Below are 20,234 nucleotides of genomic sequence, written 5' to 3' on the forward strand. Positions count from 1 at the left end.
GGTGTCTGTGTCTGGTCCACGTGGGTGCATTTAACTATCCTCTACCACCGCGAAGATGGAGGCTTTAGACCGTGTGGTGTAAGTACCGGGTTTTCAGCACTTTTTCCTTTTGGGGTTATTAAATGAAAGCATTTCTGGGCTCGTAGGGGGGGGGAAAGTATTTTTAAAGTGATATGCGCAGCCTTTTATCAAGTAGGTGCGAAAAAAGAAAGAACCGGTTTTAGGCTTGCGGTTATTATGGCAGGAGATTTCACGGGGCATCCCGAACTCACGCCGCTTATCTTCAGTTGGTAGAAATCTGCTTGCGGCATGGCTGAATATCCTGGACTGACTGTAGTTTTAAATTTGGTTTTACTGGGTCTATTGTTATGTATTTACTTCATTGTTTAATTCTTTTTTAAATTGTGTATTTTATGTTTTTAACTTTTTATTGTTGTGAGCCGCCCTGAGTCCTTAGGGAGAAGGGCGGCATATAAATTTAATAAATTCAAATTCAAATTCAATCTAAATTCAACGTCCAGTCTATCAGTTTTCCCTGCAACACTGTCGGCGTTCACTAATACGCTTTGCGGGAAAAATCACTAAGTATCTTGAAAGTGGTTAAAAAAAAATAAACTATTGCACTATTTAAGAGGAAACGGTGAAGTTCTTGGTGGGATGCAGCTAAACTGCAGTTTTTGTTAAGGAACGTTTCTGAATTTTAAGGCTTTCGTGTTAAGGTTTTATGTATTTTCTCTGAGACGTTGCAGTTACATTTCAAATGAGGTGAAATGAACGTTTATTTGGTAGGTGCTTCTGCCAGTAGTACACATATGTATGCCTCTCCATCTTTGGGGGTTTGTGACAATTGTACAGCAGACAGATGTGAAATACAGTCGTTATAATCTGACAGTTGTTTGTAAGTGCCTTTTGTTTCCTGCCTTGTTTCACACCCTCTGGCTCTCTGATGTTTTGGTTCCCTGCTGGTGTTTGGATGATTACAAGTTTGGCTTTTGTTTTATTCATTGGTGTATCAAATAAAGTTAATATTTTTGGAGAGAGTGCTAGTAGTTCTGATGGAGAATTATTTTTTCAACTTGCAAAAGAAAAATCCTGAAGTAGATGATGTATAGTTGTACTGGTTTACTGAGTGAAATGAGGTGAGGAATGAAGAGATGAGATGGGTACGTAGTACCTATGCCATGGCAAGAGGTCATGCTTCAACAAACCAAGTTAAGATATGCTGTTTGTGAATATGGAGTATCTTAGTTGGAGAGAAGAAAAACATTGGCCAATTAGGAAGGGGAGATTCCAGGAATAATATTTCAACTTAGTTTTAATTTTTCAAGCACTTCTTAGATTATCTCTTCCAGAAATATAAAAAAATGTATGTTGCTTTAAAATAGAAAACAAGAATTAAATTATTTGCATGCATGGAAAGAATGTGAACAAGCCTTCCAGTCTTTTCTTTCTTTCCCTATGCAGAAATAAAACTTTAGGTTTAGGGCATGAGAGGAGGAATACAAATATTCAACTTTATTTTGCCCAATTCTTGAGTTGGCATTTGTGTGCATTGGAGATTATAATTTCAGATAAATTCTGTCCAATTGGTAAACAAGATAGCCACACAGCCAATAACCCAAGGTTGGTAGTTGGCTTATTTACAGTTTTAAATGTAATTTTGAGTTTGCACGTAACAACCTTGCAAGCAAACAAAATAAACCTGAGTTCCTTTTGGAAGAGTTTCTACATATATGTGGCATGCTGGCTCCCAGATTGTTCACTTTTCTGCTCTATATCTTATAGCAAGTTTTCACATTACATATGAAAACATTTTCAGGCACTGATTCTACTGTAACCAATTTGAAACAGATAAACATTAGGTGACATACCAATTGCATATTCACATTCTGATCTCCCGTAAGTTATGTTTGGTGACTTCTGAAGTCATCAATCATTTAAGAACCAGTCATTTACTGGGGAAAAACCTCATATGAACTAGGATTGCTAGCAGAGTTTCCTAAAAAATTGGGGCTCAAATAATCCCAGATTGTATAAAGAAGAGATAACAAAAAAAAACTTAATACATCAGTTTTAAACTAAATTATTTTTACCTATTTTTAACTTTTAGAGTTCCACACTCTAAACCCAGATACTGTACATAAAACCTTAGATAACAAAAAACACAAAACAGTTTTCAACTATTTTTACCCATTTAATACATACTGATAAAAAATTAAATTTCAAAATAAAAACCTAGACATCCAGACTGGATCAAAAACCCAGCCTTGGCAACCTGGTGTGAATCAGGCTATTCTTTTAAACTTGATGCCTCTCTTCAGTGGTCATGCTGAGAGGCAGGTAGTCTTTCTAAAATGCATTGGACATCATTTCTCTTTTTCATCCATAAATTCAGTTTGCATCAATAATGTTCTGCTAGTGGTTATATCATTTTTGTATTTTTTATGAATTGTCATGTTGCCATTTTATGATGGGAAGCATTTAGAAGTGCTAAACAAAATAACACCATTATAGGTCTTGATTAAATATTTTGTGAAACTTAATTTGTTATTTGTTTGGGGTTTTTTTCATGGCAGAAAGCCTAAAACAAAGAGAGCCAAGAGATTTCTTGAAAAAAGAGAGCCTAAACTGACAGAAAACACCAAAAATGCAATGCTCATAAAAGGAGGAAATGCAAGTTTAACAGTGGCAGAAGTACTCAAAAATATTGTAAGTATGTTTAGAAATTTCTGTAAAAGTAATGGCACTTCTTTGGGATTGGATCCAGAAAATATACTGTAAATCAGTGGTTCTCAAACTTTTCTTCACCATGGACTCCCTTTGAATATCTTTTGTGACCACAGACCACAGCCTCAGACCCCCAAGACTTAAGATTTAAATCGTAACATTTCTTCAAGCCCTCGCAGACCCCCAGGGATCTGTGGATCACAGATTGAGAACCATTGCTGTAAATAATTCTTCTGGAGAACAATTATTCATGTAGCATTATTCTCAGCATTATTATCAACTGCCAGTTATTACCATTATTACTAGTTATTACCAGAATCTGGAGCACAATGAATTAGTAATCCAGTCATTAAAATCTCAGCATTTGATTTTTTAGTTCTTTGTGCTCCAGTTTTTTGTCTTATTTTCCTTGAAAGACAATAAGGTAAATATGTCCTCTAGCACAGAGGTCCCCAACCTTTTGAGCACCAGGGACCGGTTCCGTGGAGTGAGGTTTTTCTGTGGACCGGAGGGGGCGTGGTTTCCTGTACTGTCTGCATCCTGTGGGTGGGGCTTTGCTTGTTTGCACGGCCTGGTTTCTGGCATGCTGCGGCCCAGTGCTGGTCCACGGACTGGGGGTTGGGGACCCCTGCTGTAGCAGTCTATTAGTTTATGGAATTTGTGGGAATGGTAACTTTTGTTACTGATACTGGGATTTTGTTGACTAGAAGCCCAAATCTTGAGTGCATGGAGCTATTACATGTGTTACAGAGGAGACCTACATTTTCTCGGCATTGTCTCTTCATTCTCCCTACTCTGCCTTCCTAAACATATCTGTATTCACTTAACTTATTTCTATTTCTTGAGGGCTCAAGGGGACTTATCTTTAAAGGGCATCCATTATAAGGAGAAGGGACGCGGTGGCTCAGTGGGTTAGGATGCTGAGCTTGTCAATCAGAAGGTCGGCAGTTTGGCGGGTCGAATCCCGAGTGCCGCGTAACAGAGTGAGCGCCTGTTACTTGTCCCAGCTTCTGCCAACCTAGCAGTTCGAAAGCACGTAAAAATGCAAGTAGAAAAATAGGGACCACTACGGTGGGAAGGTAACAGCGTTCTGTGCGCCTTTGGCGTCTAGTCATGCCAACCACATGACCACGGAGATGTCCTTGGACAAGCGCTGGCTCTTCGGCTTTGAAACGGAGATGAGCCCCGGCCCCTAGAGTCGGAAACGACTAGCACGCATGTGCGGGGGAACCTTTACCTTTTACCTTATAAGGAGATCCTAGTGTTAGAGCTGGAGGAAGAAAAGTAGGTAAGGGAAAAGGAAAATACAGTTTTAAAACATTCCAGAGGAGGATGCCTTCCATGAAGCTGAGAGGTCATTTTTTTACTCCCCAACTTGGCAAGGGTGGGGTGGAAGTGACTTCCAACAGGAAAGTGTCACCTATTTAATAAACTCCTCAGGATATGAGAAGGGGACAATAGCGAAGGGTATCAGATGCTAACATAATGTTGCTGTTCCCTCACCTGTGGGAAAAGGTAATTGATCTGATACAGATGAAACCTTTGTAGTGCGATGACAGTATTTGTGCCTCAGTGCTGCTATAGGAGGCAGCAAGGGATTAACAGAGCTATTTGGTAGACCCATTGCTGGAAACCTGTTAGTGAGCTTAAAGCCTGGTGAAGTCCCTCAGGCATTCATTAATCTAGGCCAGGGGTAGGCAACCTCGGCTCTTTTATGACTCATGGACTTCAACTCCCAGAATTCCTGAGTCAGCTATTCTGACTCAGGAATTCTGGGAGTTGAAGTCCATGAGTCATAAAAGAGCCGAGGTTGCCTACCCCTGATCTAGGCTAACAAATATATTTCCATTTTATTTAAAACATTTATTTGAAGAATGTTTCATTGTTAAATGCTTCTAAACTAAAATGTTTTTTTCTTATAGTATGCCCTGAAAAAGCCCTTCGCTGTCCTATATAAAAAGTGAGTGATATATTGCTGGTATATTTTTCTCTGGTATTCAAATATAATACAGATCTATGTGGCATTTGGTGTGTGTGTGTGTGTGTGTGTGTGTATGTATATATATATATATATATATATATATATATATATATATATATATATATATATATATATATATATATATATATATATATATATATATATATATATATATATATATATATATATATATATATATATATATATATATATATAGTTGTTGTTGTTAGTTGCGAAGTCGTGTCCGACCCATCGCGACCCTATGGACAATGTTCCTCCAGGCCTTCCTGTCCTCTACCATCTTCTGGAGTCCATTTAAGCTCACGCCTACTGCTTCAGTGACTCCATCCAGCCACCTCATTCTCTGTCGTCCCCTTCTTCTATTGCCCTCGATCTTTACCAGCATTAGGCTCTTCTCCAGTGAGTCCTTCCTCCTCATTAGGTGGCCAAAGTATTTGAGTTTTAGCTTCAGGATCTGGCCTTCTATATATATATATGTACATATACATATACACACACACGTATGTATATGTGTGTATGTGTATGTATACACACATATATGACACACATGCATGTACATTCACACATTGTAATAGGATTATGCAAAGCAGCTGAAAAAGGTGTGGAGACAGTTTTTTTCTGTGGACTGGAGAATGCGTGGTTTTGGTGCTGCCTGCATCCCATGGATGGGGCTTTGCTTATTTGTGCGGACCGGTTGCTGGCATGCCGCGGCCCGGTACTGGTCCACAGACCTCTGATCTAATCCATCTGGAGGGTATGTGCATGAGCCTTCTGTCACAGCACAAATACATTTCCAAAGAATTGTATTAGTAATGAGTGGTAGCTTGGTATTGGAAACCGTGATAAAAAGAGAGCCCCTATGTTTGGAAGAGGTACATCAGAAGCAGGAGACAAAATCTTTGCTAATAAAGTGCCCAAGAACATTTAATTAGTTGCTGTATGAATTGGTGAGGTAGTCCTTATGACCAGCCTCAAAAACAAATGGCATCGCAGTTCTCGGGTAAGAAAAGCAACAGTATTTTACTTTAGATCAGTTTGCACATCATGCTAAACCATGCTTGTGTTCAGACAGCGCCCATTGGCTTCTGCTAGTGGGTGCTATGTGCTAATTAGAAAGCTATAGGAGGAGGCATCCATGATTTGCTTAGCATATAATATGAACCAAACGGGTTTTTTGGGGGGGAGGTTACTAGTTTTCAGGTAGGTTAAAGCAGGTACTTAACGAGTTTTAAAAAATCTATGTGTTTCAGAAAGAACATTACAAGGCCCTTTGAAGACCAGTCCTCTCTGGTGAGTATTAAGTTTAGGCTTACGTATGTGAGATAGCAAAATAGACCCGAACACTTTCTGGAATGATGTGAAATTTAATTTGGCTACAAAATATCCAGTCTGTATTGGCTATCCCACAGGTCTGCAACCCGCGGCTCCGGAGCCGCATGCGGCTCTTTCAGCCGTCTCCTGCAGCTCCCAGTCCTCTGACATGTGCAGGCCAAACAAAAAAGTGGGACTAAAAAGGTTCAACCAATCAATTCAAATATGCACGGTAGGTGCATATCTCGCCTTGGCTCCACTCTTCAGTCAAACCCTGTTCTGCATGTACGCGCATGTGCACACATTTTTTTGCGGCTCCCAGGTTTTCCTTTTGTGAGGGAACCGGTTCCAAGTGGCTCTTTCACTGTTTCAGGTTGCTGATCCCTGGGCTATCCCCAACATTGTGCTGAACTAGTTCTCTCGTGTCTGATGTCACTAAGAGAGTTGAATAGAATAGAATAGAATAGAATAGAATAGAATAGAATAGAATAGAATAGAATAGAATAGAATAGAATAGAATAGAATAGAATAATAGAATAGAATAGAATAGAATAGAATCTGGAAGGGACCTTGGAGGTCTTCTAGTCCAGCCCCCTGCTCAAGCAGGAGGACCTATAGTACCATCTCAGACAAGTGACTGTCTAGCCTCTTCTTAAAAATCTCCAGTGATGGAACGCCCACGATTTCAGGAGGCAAGCTGTTCCACTGGTTAATTGTCCTCACTGTCAGGAAATTTTGGACTACAACTCTTCCTCTGTAGGAGAAATGATTGAAATTGGATTCAAAGCATTCTGGGAGAGGAACTGAAGAAGGCTAGTTACAATACTGGAAACAAAACAGCTGTGCCACTGCCTATTGCATATTTTCTTCTGTCATGATGAAGAGTTTGAACATTTGTTTTTGTTTTAAGTTATGATCAACTTGTCATCTGAATCCAAAGCAGTTCTAAATACTAAATGTAACTTGGTTCAAACATGCCAGGATTAATCGCAACCTGACAAATATTGGGTGAATTAAATTACTGTTTGTGTACTACTAAAACCCTTGTTCCCATAACTTTTATTTGGGCAAAATGGTGCACCACAGGGCAACAGTTTTTGAACCAATGTATTTCAGATGGGCTAACTTAGACAGTTTGTTCAAAATCTGGGACCCGTGCCTCCCATTGAATTGAAATTGTAAAATTTTATAAAACCTGACATAAAAATTATCACCAAACAATTTATAACATAATAAAATGTCACAAAACGTTTCCTGTGGTCAACTCCTGATGTTTGTGCTACATAGTTCAACATGGACTATTTTCAAAGCAGAAGCTCTTCCATTGTTTTGCTTACCTCTCTGTCTCTATTCAGTCCTGTGGGAAGCTGGCAGGAATTAATTGGAGATTTGGAGGAATCTTATGAGAAAATGCCTCTGGAATGATGAGCCAGTGGGTCACAGGATATCTAGCTTAAGCTGAAAATGATTTCTAGATTTCCCAAGCTGATGCTCTTGTAAGAGTTAGCTTGATATAGCTTGAATTGGGCCATGGAAACAAGTAAAATAAATGTTGCAGTAGTTATTGTCTGAGTTCTCTAGTAATACTTTTTTCTGCCTCTAGATGGATCTGTCACAGAAGAGATAACTAATCCTTCTGATAATTGTTATTATATTTTTATCCAGCTTTTTAAAATATTTATATTTTGGCCAACTCAAGAGAGCAAAAATACCCATATTTCTGCCTCCTGTTTTCCCCACAGAAACATTTTCTAAGGCTTAAGAACAGTTTCCAGGCCTTAGAGAAACACACCATAGCTTGAGAAAGCAGAATATGGTTTTGATTATAAGCTAAAAAATGAGAATATTGTTTTTACATAATGTTTCTTCTGGGTTACATTATGGGCGTGGAACAGTTATGAAGAAAAAGGAACAATAGTCCTATTGCTTTGGTTTATAACTTACCCTGAGGTCATTGTATTTTTTTGTAAAGAAGTTGAGAGAAGTTTGTTCTCAGTTTGAAGCTGCCATTATGTTAACCCAGAAGGAACTGGAATTTGAAAGAGTTCTGTCAGTCTATGGAAAAAATGCAGCATTCGGCGTTTTATGAACAATATATTGCAGGGGTGTCAAACTCAATTTCATTGAGGGCCACATCAGCATTGCGGTTGCCCTCAGGGGGCTGGGTGGGTATGGCCAGGGTGGGCGTGGCCTACTGGGTGGGCGTGGCTAGAGTGCGTATGGCCTACTGGGTGGGCGTGGCCAGCTCTGCATCGTTCGCATCAAGGGTGCCTATGGGGGCCTGGGCAGGAGTGGGACAGATCTGAGGGTGTCTGGCAGAAGGAGGGTCTCTGGGCCAGGGCCAAGGCAGTGGGGGCCGTTCCCTCACTGTTTCCAGGATGGCTTCGCGGGCCACATGAAACCACTTCGCGGGCCGCATCCGGCCCCCGGGCCTTGTGTTTGACATGTCTGATATATTGTGATAACAATTTCTATTCAGTTACTCTCTCTGAATTTCTGACAAAGGATAACTGCAAAATCTTTGCTGATTTTGATCCAGAGTACTCCATAGATTATTGATAAAAGAGAATATTGGTAGCTCAGACTTGAACAGTGGGGGTCACTGGTGCTCTCTGAGCTTGGTTATTTTCTTGCAGACATTTTCTTGCTGTACTAGGTAACATCATCAGTGCGCTTTATAGTCATTGTTCATTTAGTGACTCGTTAGCAACCATTTGCAAATAAAACTGTAATAAACAGTAGTAAAAAAATCATTTTCCAACCAATGCATGCATTTATGACCAGCCTTTGCAGACCACACAACAGGAGCCTTCAGTGTGAAACTGATTTAGGGTCTGGTCAGTTTAGGCAGTAGATGATTCTTACCAACTAATTAAGGTCACAGAGCTCAGCATGTTAACTTGATGTTAAGGAAAGCAGCTCAGGAAAAGACAACTTGTTTAGGCGATCTCTCCACCCTGCAACAGAGCAAATAAAAAAAAAGGACAAGAAATAGGTCAGGGACAGAATACCGTATGAGAACTATATCTGTATGAGACAGCAGCAACTGGTGTTCTTTGCCGTGTCCATCCAATGTTTGCTTAGCAACCATGTCACTCAATGACCGAGTGGTTGGATCAGAATGTGTTTGCTAAACAAGGAGAAGGTGGAATTGGGAGTTGTAAGCCAATGGAATCTTCTCTTTTGGCAAAATTTACAGTGGCATAATAGCTGCTCAGTCCAATTATGTCCTGAAAGCTGGTTTTGTGTTCTGCGAGGCATTTCGATATATTTAAACCTCTGTGCTCTTATTATTAGGAATTTTTTTCCAAGAAGTCTGATTGTTCTTTGTTCCTGTTTGGATCTCATAGTAAGAAGAGGCCTAATAATCTGATCGTAGGTAACGTGTCTGGGTTTTATTTATATAATTATTGTCGGTTGGAGAAAGTAGATCAAGAGCCTCTCAGTGTGAAAACAAGCCTGTTCTTGCCTTGAGCCAAATAGGTGGAATTTAAAGAAAGGATCAGTGGGGGAATTGTGGTCAAGGCCAGCTTATACAAACTCATCTCTTTCAGGGTTATTAATCAATGCAGATAGGTTTTGATACATCTGCTTGGCTAACTTTGTCTGAAATCAAAGTTTCTGAATCATGTAACAAAAGTCACAATGCTTCTTTGATTACTCAGTGCAAACTACGCCAGTGTGGTTTGCTTGTAGTGTAACTCACTACGTTGTTGAGTGAGTTTGAGTAAAAGATAGCGCTGGACTTGTTATGTTGTCAGGCTTACTAATGGTTTCTAATGCTTTAAAGAAAAACATAGAAGCTATGTTAACACAGGTATCAGAAAGATGCGTGAAGAATTTGTGAGAAACTTACTATATGTGTAAACCATGTACCCTAAAAAACATTTATTTCTAAAGTGGAAATGTATTGCATTGACAGAAGACAAATTTTAATTATCTTTCACTCTCTTTTGGTAGGTCGAATGTATGACTATCATATTCTGGATATGATTGAACTGGGCATTGAGAAGTTTGTTGCCCTCAGAGATATTAAGGTGACATATTCCAAAATATTACCAGTTCCCTTACTGACTTAATCTGTTGGGGGTGTATCTCTTTTCTCTCTGATTTCTGCTTCTGAATTGCTGTTTGATCAGTCTTTTAATGCATTAATAAAGGACAATATTTGTAGCTCAGGGTTGACATGAGTGGTCCTTGGTGCTCTCCGAACTTGCTTGTTTTCTTGCAGATGTTCCTTGATGATGCCTGCAAGAAAACAAGCTCAGAGAGCACCAAGGACCTCTTTTAATGTATTTTGATCATACTTATTTATCTGTGCCTTTGAGTCAGCATTGATAACTGCCTGGATTAGTCTCTACAGTTTTCTTGACAAGATTTTGGAAGTGGTTTGACATTGTCTCCTACCTAGAGCTGAGAGAACATGATTGGTCTAAAGTCACCCAGCTGACTTCATGCCTAAAGCGGAAATAGAACTCACCGTCTCCCAGTTTCTAACCTTAACCGCTGTACCAGATAGCTCTGTTTAATTTAATTTTGTACTAAACACTTGTTTGTGTTAACACTTTTTAAACTGATACAGGAAAACCAGGGATACTATTTGAAACTCAATTTGCTATAAATCTGTGAAAGAGTATATCTTTTTTTTTAATTGAAAAGTTTTATCATACATTTTATCTTTAACAATCCCCCCTAGCCCTCCCCTATCCCTCCCTCCCTATCCCTCCCCCCCTCCCCCCCCCCGACTTCCCAGAGCTAAGTACAAGGTATAAAAAACCAAAAAAAACCAATCGTAGACATTCATATGCTAACAACCATAAACTCTGAAATCCATCTCTCTCTAGCTCTTATAGGGTAATTACAAACACTATTAATATAAGATATAAAAAAAAGGAAAAGAGAAAAAAAGAGGAGAAAAAAAAGGAAGACTTATTCAAATGCTACATGAAACTTCTTAGTCCCATATTTGTTCTGGATATACTCAATCCATTTTCTCCACTCCATAACATAACGTTCTTGCGAGTGATCTTTCAAATAAGCCGAGATCTTTGCCATCTCTGCCAGGTCAGAAACCTTTAAAGTCCATTCTTCTACAGTCGGCAGTTCCTCCTTCTTCCAATATTGGCCTATTAAGAGTCTTGCTGCCGTAATTAAATTCAACATCAGTTTAGTGTCCACAACCGTAGCATCTGTAATTATACCCAACAAAAAAAGTTGCGGACAAAACTTTATCCTTTGCTTGAAAATCTTCTGCATGTTCCACCAAATTTTTATCCAAAAGGCCTTAACCTTTTTACAGGTCCACCATATATGAAAATATGTTGCATCTTCTTCACCACACCTCCAGCATTTAGGCTGATAGTTCGGATACATACTTGCCAGCTTTTTAGGATCTAAATGCCATCTGTAAAACATTTTATAAAAATTTTCTCTTAAATTTTGAGCTTGTGTGAATTTTACGTTCCTCACCCAAATCCTTTCCCATGTGTCCATTGTAATAACTTCTTGGATATTTTGGGCCCATTTAATCATACAATCCTTAACGAGTTCTGTTTCTGAGTCAATTTCTATCAAGGCAAGATATATCCGTTTAATATGTGCTGGACCCTGATTTCTGATTTGCTTTATCAGATTTTCATCAGTCATTGTAAAACCATTTTTCTGATCTTCTTTCCACCTGGCCCGTAGCTGAGTATATTGAAACCAAGTCTGAACAATCTTCTCATCTCGCAAGAGACTATATGGTTTCAAACACCAAACATTTCTTTCCAAGCTTAGAATCTCCTTGTACGTAGTCACATCGTGTTTGAAACCAGCATGTATATTTTCTATTGCGTGTTTTGGGATTGCCCACAATGGTATCTTACAATCTAATTTATGTCTGTACTTCTTCCAAACCCTCAACAATGCCTGTCTTAAAATATGCACTCTAAAGACATTATCTACCTTCTTATCATACAACAAGTATGCATGCCAGCCAAAGTGAAAGAGTATATCTTTATCCAGGAAGCTTTTCCCATGGTTTGTTCTCATTGGTACTTCAGCAGAATCTGTTTTTGAAACTTGGTGATGGGTATCCATGGAGAAGCTGTAGTTTGCTACAGTCTAGGTGGCTTGAAATTGTGTAGTCAAGTCCATCCAGCTGTGACGGGTTACTGCTTTTGATTGACACCATCAGCTGCTCTACTTGTTCCAAGAATTCCTGGATATTTAAGCTGTTACTTTTGGCTGACATTTGCAGGGCAGTGTTTTACCAGTGGTGCTGTCAAATGATTTAAATAAAAACGTAGAAGATCAAATTTGTTTCAGCAGCCTAAGTCTGCCTATATCAAAACATTTTTTAACCATATAGGAGCACTTGCTTTTTTTTTTTGACAGTAAATGTACATGCCACAGTGCAGTGTCTTAGAAGAAACATTTTTCTAATACGATGCCTGTCATTTCAGTTTTTAAGAGCACATCAAACAATAGTTAACTTTTAAAGTACCCAATTTGTTGGGTTACTGGTTTAATTGCCTTTTTTTAATTTAACTATGTTGCCCACTAAATACATTGGGTTGTACTTTCCACAATTCTCAGTTAGTACAGACGACAGCTGAGGGTGTAATCCCAACGTATCCAAAAAAAAAGGAACATCAGAGCTGCCAGTTAACATTGGCAAGCTCTACCCAGCAGTCTGTTCCTCTTGTGAGTGACCTGGTCTTAGGTCTTCTGGGACACTTTTTCTCCTTCTCTTGGTCCTCTGCCAACCCTTTTTGTTCTTTAATCTTTTAATTTTTATAATAGAACAGCAAGTGTCCAGAGGGAACAAAGCCCATGCTGATATTTGCAGGAGATGCTTTTGACCTCAATGAAGAACACAGAAGGTTAAAAAGCCTTCTGATTGGTAAGCCATTTGAGTTAACCTGATGGTGTCATACAGACCTGTTTCTTAAACTTTTTGCTTTCAGGATCCCACTTTTAAAAATGATGGAGGACCCCCAAAAAGAGCTCTTTTTTGTATATTTATTTATATTTACCATATGAAAAATTTTATTGAGTCACGTAAAAATAATAATATTAAATCTAGTAGATATTAACATAAAATATTTTTCATGGAAAAAACTTTTAAAATTAATAAAAGTTATAATGAGAAGAGTTACATTGTTAAATGTTTGCAAATATCTTTTTAATATCTGGCAAATAATTTTGATTTTTGCAAACCCCAGAGAGGGCCTTAAGGGATCCCTGGCATCCTTGGACCACCTTTTAAGAAATGGCTCTTGCTCTTTTTTGCCTTTTAGATTTTTTCAGAGGTCCTGTTGTACCCAGTATTCGTCTGGCCGGCTTAGAACATGTTCTGCACTTCACAGCAGTGGAGGAAAAGATCTATATAAGAAGTTACAAGTAAGTCTGTATGGTGGTTGGATACGTGCCACTATGTGCAATCATACACTGACTAGGACTAGAAATGGGGTGCATCTGTAGAGCAGTGTAGGAGAGGCATTTTAGGTGGGAAAAAGTCTAATTTCATCCTTTCAGGCTGGCTTCCCATGGTATTATCCCACATATTATAAAATATTGCATTGTGCGCTACACCTGCTGGCTAAAGACCACTAAAATCCTCATCTACTTAGAAGAAACATAATGTTACAGGTATATTAATTGAACTTACAGATTTTATTTTCAAGCTAAACATGGTAAAAACTATGGATTCTCAACACTAGCAAAGAGTATGTACATATGAAACACATATGCCCACAAGCAAATTCTTTCCCCAAAAATCATGATTTCCCCAGAAAATGCTCACAAAAGTACCCTCCTTTTAACCAGGAGGTACACTATTATTTCTACAATATTCCTTGAGGTTCAAGCTATCCAGTTGTGATTGTTTTTATTATTTTTATTTATTTATTTTATTTTTATTACATTTATATCCCGCCCTTCTCCGAAGACTCAGGGCGGCTTACAAGCTTAGCAGTAGCCTTCATTCTATGTATATGCCTGCTTGTTAGGGCTTTCACACACACCCCAAGCGGCATTATTACAAAGTCAGCTTAATTGCCCCCAACAATCTGGGTCCTCATTTTACCTACCTCGGAAGGATGGAAGGCTGAGTCAACCTTGAGCCTGGTGGGATGCGAACCTGCACTAATTGCAGGCAGCTGGTGTTACTTCAGGAGGCATTAGCCCACTGCTCCACCAAGGCTCTTCATTAGTATTGCTCTTCCACTGTTAATATTTATTAACCTTTACTGTGCTAACACAGAGCTTAATATCGCCTACTGTATTCTACTGTATTTTACGCTTGAAGGTTTTTCTAGATTTAATTACCTATTTTGGATTGTTATATAATAACTGTTAGCTTCGTATTGCTATCTTCAGCAATTCGGTGTCTGGGATAGAGTGATTGTTGAATACTGATATTCCTACTTTGCTGTTCTATTTCTGCAAAAAAAAAATAGACACAAGACCTATTTACAAACTGTTGATCTCAAATTTCCTCTGCTTTGCTATGATATCAGCTCAGGTTTATTATGACCCACAAAGATATGTCTTAGTTTCTTAATACGTTTTAAATATTAGGGCCACTTGTCTTCTGTGAATATAAAACACATTACTACATACTGTATGTACTGAGACAAATTCTCAGAATTTTTCATACAACATGGCCATATCTGGAATATCCCAAACTTTGAGAATTCTTTTTGAATCCTGTATAGAATCCAATCATAAACATTAAGTTTCATGTGGTTATGCAACTGTCCAAAGTCTGAAGCATAAAGCTTTACACTCTCTCTTAAGATAATAGAAGGAGGTTGGAACATAAGATCAGAGTATATGTTTACCAATCTTTATAATCCCCCAATAATATCAGACCTATTATATCATGCTTGGTTGACTAAACATCTCAGTGGAGAGAATAATGAGAAAAGAACAAATCATACGTATCAGTCTGAAGATTTGGAAACTGCTGCCACTCGTAGGCTGCACGTTATGGGGAAATTCCAACTGTTGAAAATGTTTAAATGCTTTAATTAATTTGATGAATGTCCTCAAAATTAATTGTAGTTATCAATCTACTAAATGTTAATAAGCAGGAATATAATTCAGATGTAATAAGAACAGGGTTTCTGATAAGGTTATAAAAGGAATTTGTGATAAATACAGAGAATACATTGTTTACCTTGTATGAGCTGGTACATCTCTTTTCAAACTTAGTCATGTCTGATATTAATACAGCTTTGGTAGAATGTGGCACTAGATACATGTTTTAAACAACTGGTATGTGCAGGGGCACTTGGGACTGATGAACCAAGAAGTATATTAATTCATTTATGTTAAAGTATATTCATTGCAACTAGCTGCTGTTAGGCTGCAATTGATTGTTTTTTGTGTGTAATTTCGACAAGGGATGGAGAAGACGTTACTCAGATATCCTGCAATTAATCCATTTCTCTTACAAGCTGATTGGGCTACTATTTTGGAAACTAGATTGCACCAAGTCCTTAGTTTTGAAATTAAATATGGATCAAAAACAAACTGATGAACAGCTGGATGTCATACCTCTCTATTGCTGCGATAGTAGATGGGGAGAGTATGCTCAGAATAAAAGAGACAGAACTGAATGATACCAATGGTAAAATGGGTGTAGGATGGTGAGGACAGTGTCCAGCTGTCTTCTAGACACAGCAGAATGATGTTGGAAGTTTTCTTTTTTCTATCCAGCCTTTAGATTTGGAGGCATGCAGAAGGAGAAGGAAGAAAATCTTGTATGGGTTGCAGTGCCAATATAGTCTAGAAATCTGCCTCTCCGTCATTGGTTGTAATGTTGTTTTCCAAGTGTAGACTCTAAAATCCAATTACTCAGTCAGATGTTTCAACCAAAAACCCGGCAGTTCATCTTTATCCGATGTTGACCAATTTTTGATCTTCCTTGCCCTTTTCTCCATGATTTCTGCTGTTCTCCCCCCCCCTTTTTTTTCTTTCTTTCTCTATCTTCTTTATCCAAGCTGCATTCTAGTTGTATTTCTGTTATTTTTTTCCTGCAATATACAACTTCAATTTCTATTTTATTAACCTCTTTGATAATACTTTTTGGCACTATTTGATCTCATGAAATTGTTCCCTTTGAAAGTTACTCCTATAGCCAAAGAAGGAAGGCATTATAAATTTTACTCTCAAAATACTTCTCTGCAAAATAAGCCAAAGTATGCTATCTCTATGGTAAATGAAGCAGTATTTTCTATCTCACAAAAGTATATGGTCATTATTCCTCATAACATTTCTCCAGAAAGAATATATGGAGAAAGGACTGCTAATATACTTTTGGGAGGCAAACATTATGGATTATTGCTCCTTTCTGTTTAGTTCTAATCCCAGAATCTTTTATTCAGTACTTGATTTTAGTAAGTCCATTGATACTATTAATGTAGACTTGATATAGCTTTGCCAGTTGGCATGAGGTATTGATATGAACTGCATAGGAGTGGTTTGTTCTTCGTGCTGAACGGTCTAGAGCAGGGGTAGGCAACCTCGGCTCTTTTATGACTCATGGACTTCAACTCCCAGAATTCCTTAGCTATGCTGACTTAGGAATTCTGGGAGTTGAAGTCCATGAGTCATAAAAGAGCCGAGGTTGCCTACCCCTGCTCTAGAGGAAGATTGCTACAAGGATTCAGAATGTCAGATGAACTAATCAATAAATTTTTGTTTCCCTTGTCCCATTTTCAAGGGTGTTACTGAAAAAGTCTGGTTGTAAGATACCAAGGATTGAACTTGAAGATATGGGACCTTCATTAGATTTGGTGATAAGGAGAACACATTTGGCATCAGATGATCTTTATAAGCTGTCACTAAAGAAACCTAAAGCTCTCAAGGTATGTAGAAAAATCTTTATACATTTAGGCCAGGAAAATCTGCCCATGTGCAGAACTGAAAGTGATATATAATTGAAAAGATTTTTCTGTTTGTGGAACAGAGCAACTTAACTACCCATTTTCCCCCAAAAATAAGCCCGGGTCTTATATTTATTTTTGGTCCAAAAGACCCATTAGGGTTTATTTTTGGAGGGTGTCTTATTTTTTTCATCACAGGGCCCAGCCCGGCTGGCACCCCGCCCACCAGGTGACTCAGGTTTCCCTCCACGGGGGAAGAAGGCTTTGGAAACTGCCTTTTCATTTACATTCATCATCAATATTGTAATCCGTCCCTTTATTTTTTAAAAAAAAATGATTTGTATTTACCACGACTAGCCTCCTTGATCACCAGTGGGAAGGTGTGGTGTGAATTCTGTGCATGAGCTGTGGAAATACAGAAACTTGCACCCTCAAAGCTCATGCTGCTTCCTCATTCAGGGTGTACCACTGCTTTACGTGAGCATTCAACTTCATACAAATCATCTTTTTGAAAAACAAAGGGACGGATTACAATATTGATGATGAATGTAAATTAAAAGACAGTTTCCAAAGCCTTCCTCCCCCACCGAGGGAAACGTGGGTTGCCTCCCAGAGTGGGGCGTCTCGGGATGCCCAGCTTTCTTTCCTGCCCTTCCGCAGAGGAGGAGAAAGCCGGCAAAGCCTGCGGGGCAGTGCAGACCTCCTCCGGGGGCTGCTTTAGGGTGAGGGTGAAGGAGAGAAGCTACTGGTTGAGGCCCTGGCCAGCCCCCACCTCCGCCTGCCTGCTGGATTCTCCAATCCAGGGCAGGGATAGAAAGGAAACAGCCTCTGCTTGCCTGGCTCTCTTAACGTTCAGGCCACCTTGCAGCGGTGGCACCGGCAGCAGGGGAGGGGGGGAGGCATGTGATCCAGCCTGCCAAAAAAACCTACGGTGGGATGGAGTGGGCGGGGTCTTAAGTAGGGCTTATTTTGGGGGGGGGGTAGGGCTTATATTAGGCCCAACCGCAAAAAAAAAAATCAAGCTAGATCTTATTTTCTGGGTAGCTTGTATTTTCGGAGAAACACGGCATAACTCTTTACAGTTATAGCTACTTAATTAAATCCACTAATATGTACTTAATGTACTTTGAGGATTATCTTGGATTACAAATTAAATCTGCTAAATAATTACCGTATCCCAATGTGGGACTTCGGGAATGATTGCTACTTGCTTATTTGTAATCACCATTTATTCTGTTGAGGGAGGGATAGCCTTGTATGTATGCCTTCAAGCCAGTCTTGATTCCTGGCAGCTGCCTGGACTAGTCCCTGCAGTTTTCTTGGTAAGATTTTGGAAGTCGTTTGCCACTTGCTGCCGCCTTAGACTGAAAGAGAATGACTTCGTGCCTAAAGCAGGAGTAGAACTCACGCTGTTCCAGTCTCTCGCCTGATGTCTTAACCACTACACACTAAACACTGTGGATGTGTTTAGGTAATATCATAAAGAGCTAACCTGATATGACAGGGTTAGTTTAATTTTGTAATCCTTAAATTATTGTTTTGGGAGTTTTTGCAAATTAAACTAGTTTTCTCTAACTTGAGTGCTTCCCTTATATGTGGATCAACCTACTTATGGCTCTTGATGAAAACTCTGGGAGTGGCTGGAACATTGGAAGTCAGTAGAGGTACGAAGCACTGAGTTGAACTTGATCCTCAAAAAGAGCCTTGGTGGAGCAGTGGGCTAATGCCTCCTTAAAGTAACACCAGCTGCCTGCAATTAGTGCAGGTTCGCATCCCACCAGGCTCAAGGTTGACTCAGCCTTCCATCCTTCCGAGGTAGGTAAAATGAGGACCCAGATTGTTGGGGGCAATTAAGCTGACTTTGTAATAATGCCGCTTGGGGGGGGGGGCGGGCGAAAGCCCTAATAAGCAGGCATATACATAGAATGAAGGCTACTGCTAAGCTTGTAAGCCGCCCTGAGTCTTCGGAGAAGGGCGGGATATAAATGGAATTAAAATAAAAAAATAAAAAAATGAGGCTTCAGCATAACTCCCCAGGTGACATTTGTTCTGTTTCTCCTAATTAATTCAAAATAGATGAAATAGTGAATTAACTAATTAGATTTTAAGTTGTAATGGAAGGACATTTTCCGGCGGCTATTGGACAGGGATTGCATTTTGAAGAAGTGTCACTCTAGATCAGAAAATGGGCACTGTCTTGTATTTCTAGCCAAAGAAGAAGAAGAACGTCTCTCACGATGTCTTTGGGACAAAATATGGGCGGATTCACATGCAGACACAGGACCTGGGTAAACTGCAGACTAGAAAAATGAAAGGTTTAAAGAAGAGACCGTCTGAAAAGAAAGCTGAAGACGGCGAGGATCCAAAGAAACTAAAGTTGGAATGAGAAGTTTAGACTGGAATGAGCATTTGAATTTGGGTCCTATCAGCGAAATGCCATATAAAGCTGAATCTTACTTCAAAGTAAATTTTACTATTTTGCCTTTTTTGAAGATGTTTTTAAACAGTGGAGGATCTTAATAATTTTTTTTTACTCTTTGATATAACTATGTCTATAATGGCTTCTGGCCATTATCGGTACTTGCCATAATCTTTTCCCAATCTTTATCATAAATTATTTAGAATATAAAATACATCGCTTGTTTGTTTTTTCAGGCGTTTGGAGCTGATTTGCTCAAAGATACATAGAGCTAAAGGCTTGTATAGAAATGAAGAATAATTTCCAGAATGTTCTGATCCTATATCTTTTCAAATTGTTGTTGGTTGATTGCTCTGAGTTAAGTCTGTATTCTTATTTTTTATTGTTGCTGTTTACCAAATATGTCTCTCCATATATGTCTGGATTTCAAGTGCCAGAATTCTGAGCAATAGCCGTGCTGGCTGGAAATGTTAAGAGTTAATCCAGAGTTTGGGGAAAACTGGTTTATGTAATATGTTTGATTTGTAAATGATAAAATCCAAAGTCCTACCGTTATATCAAGAACTCATTTCTTTTGACTTAAGAACAAAATGAAAAGGAATCACGTTAGAAGCAAGTTTTTAAAGAACTGCAAAATGTGAAGGCACATAAGAGTTATAAGGTTGGGAGCAGCAGGTGACTTCTCCCCCTCTAGGTTAATATTTTTGGATTATGGTATGTATTCTTCTTTTAGGGAAAAGCAACAAATCAGCTGCAGGCATTGCAAAATAAAAGAAAGCAAACAATGTGCATGCCTATAAACAAACTTATCCATCATGCTATGAAATACCTATGCCCAATTAATATACAGCTAGAAAACCAAAACATCCTTGCTTGGTAAGATTTATTTGAGCGGAGT

At 38.9% G+C, this 20,234-nt stretch overlaps 1 protein-coding gene and 1 long non-coding RNA gene across 2 annotated transcripts; one reads left to right on the forward strand and one right to left on the reverse strand.

The window, feature by feature from the left end:
• The first annotated feature begins 6 nt into the window (after positions 1 to 6).
• Positions 7 to 19,891, forward strand: RPF2 (ribosome production factor 2 homolog). The gene is made up of 10 exons (XM_081314744.1): positions 7 to 78; positions 2,577 to 2,709; positions 4,650 to 4,687; positions 5,980 to 6,019; positions 9,338 to 9,419; positions 10,001 to 10,077; positions 12,827 to 12,926; positions 13,324 to 13,426; positions 16,755 to 16,899; positions 19,127 to 19,891. The coding sequence occupies exons 1-10, from the start codon at positions 56 to 58 to the stop codon at positions 19,301 to 19,303; spliced, it is 918 nt and encodes a 305-aa protein (XP_081170870.1). The 5' UTR covers positions 7 to 55; the 3' UTR covers positions 19,304 to 19,891.
• On the reverse strand, positions 8,792 to 16,441 carry LOC308660385. Its single transcript, XR_014024730.1, has 3 exons — positions 14,968 to 16,441; positions 14,354 to 14,467; positions 8,792 to 8,997 (listed from the first exon to the last, which is right to left on the reverse strand). It is a non-coding gene; the product is annotated as an uncharacterized lncRNA (long non-coding RNA).
• Positions 19,892 to 20,234: the final 343 nt, after the last annotated feature.

Source organism: Vipera berus (assembly GCF_964194415.1).
Source record: "Vipera berus genome assembly, chromosome: 1".
NCBI classification, from domain to species: Eukaryota; Metazoa; Chordata; class Lepidosauria; order Squamata; family Viperidae; genus Vipera; species Vipera berus.

Bases quoted from the DNA above. Each gene is read 5' to 3' on its own strand.
- RPF2 (XM_081314744.1), top strand. From the start codon at position 56: ATGGAGGCTTTAGACCGTGTGGT. The intron at 6,020-9,337 runs GTGAGTATTAAG...TCTTATTATTAG, and splicing joins TTGAAGACCAGTCCTCTCTG to GAATTTTTTTCCAAGAAGTC. The intron at 16,900-19,126 runs GTATGTAGAAAA...TTGTATTTCTAG, and splicing joins AGAAACCTAAAGCTCTCAAG to CCAAAGAAGAAGAAGAACGT.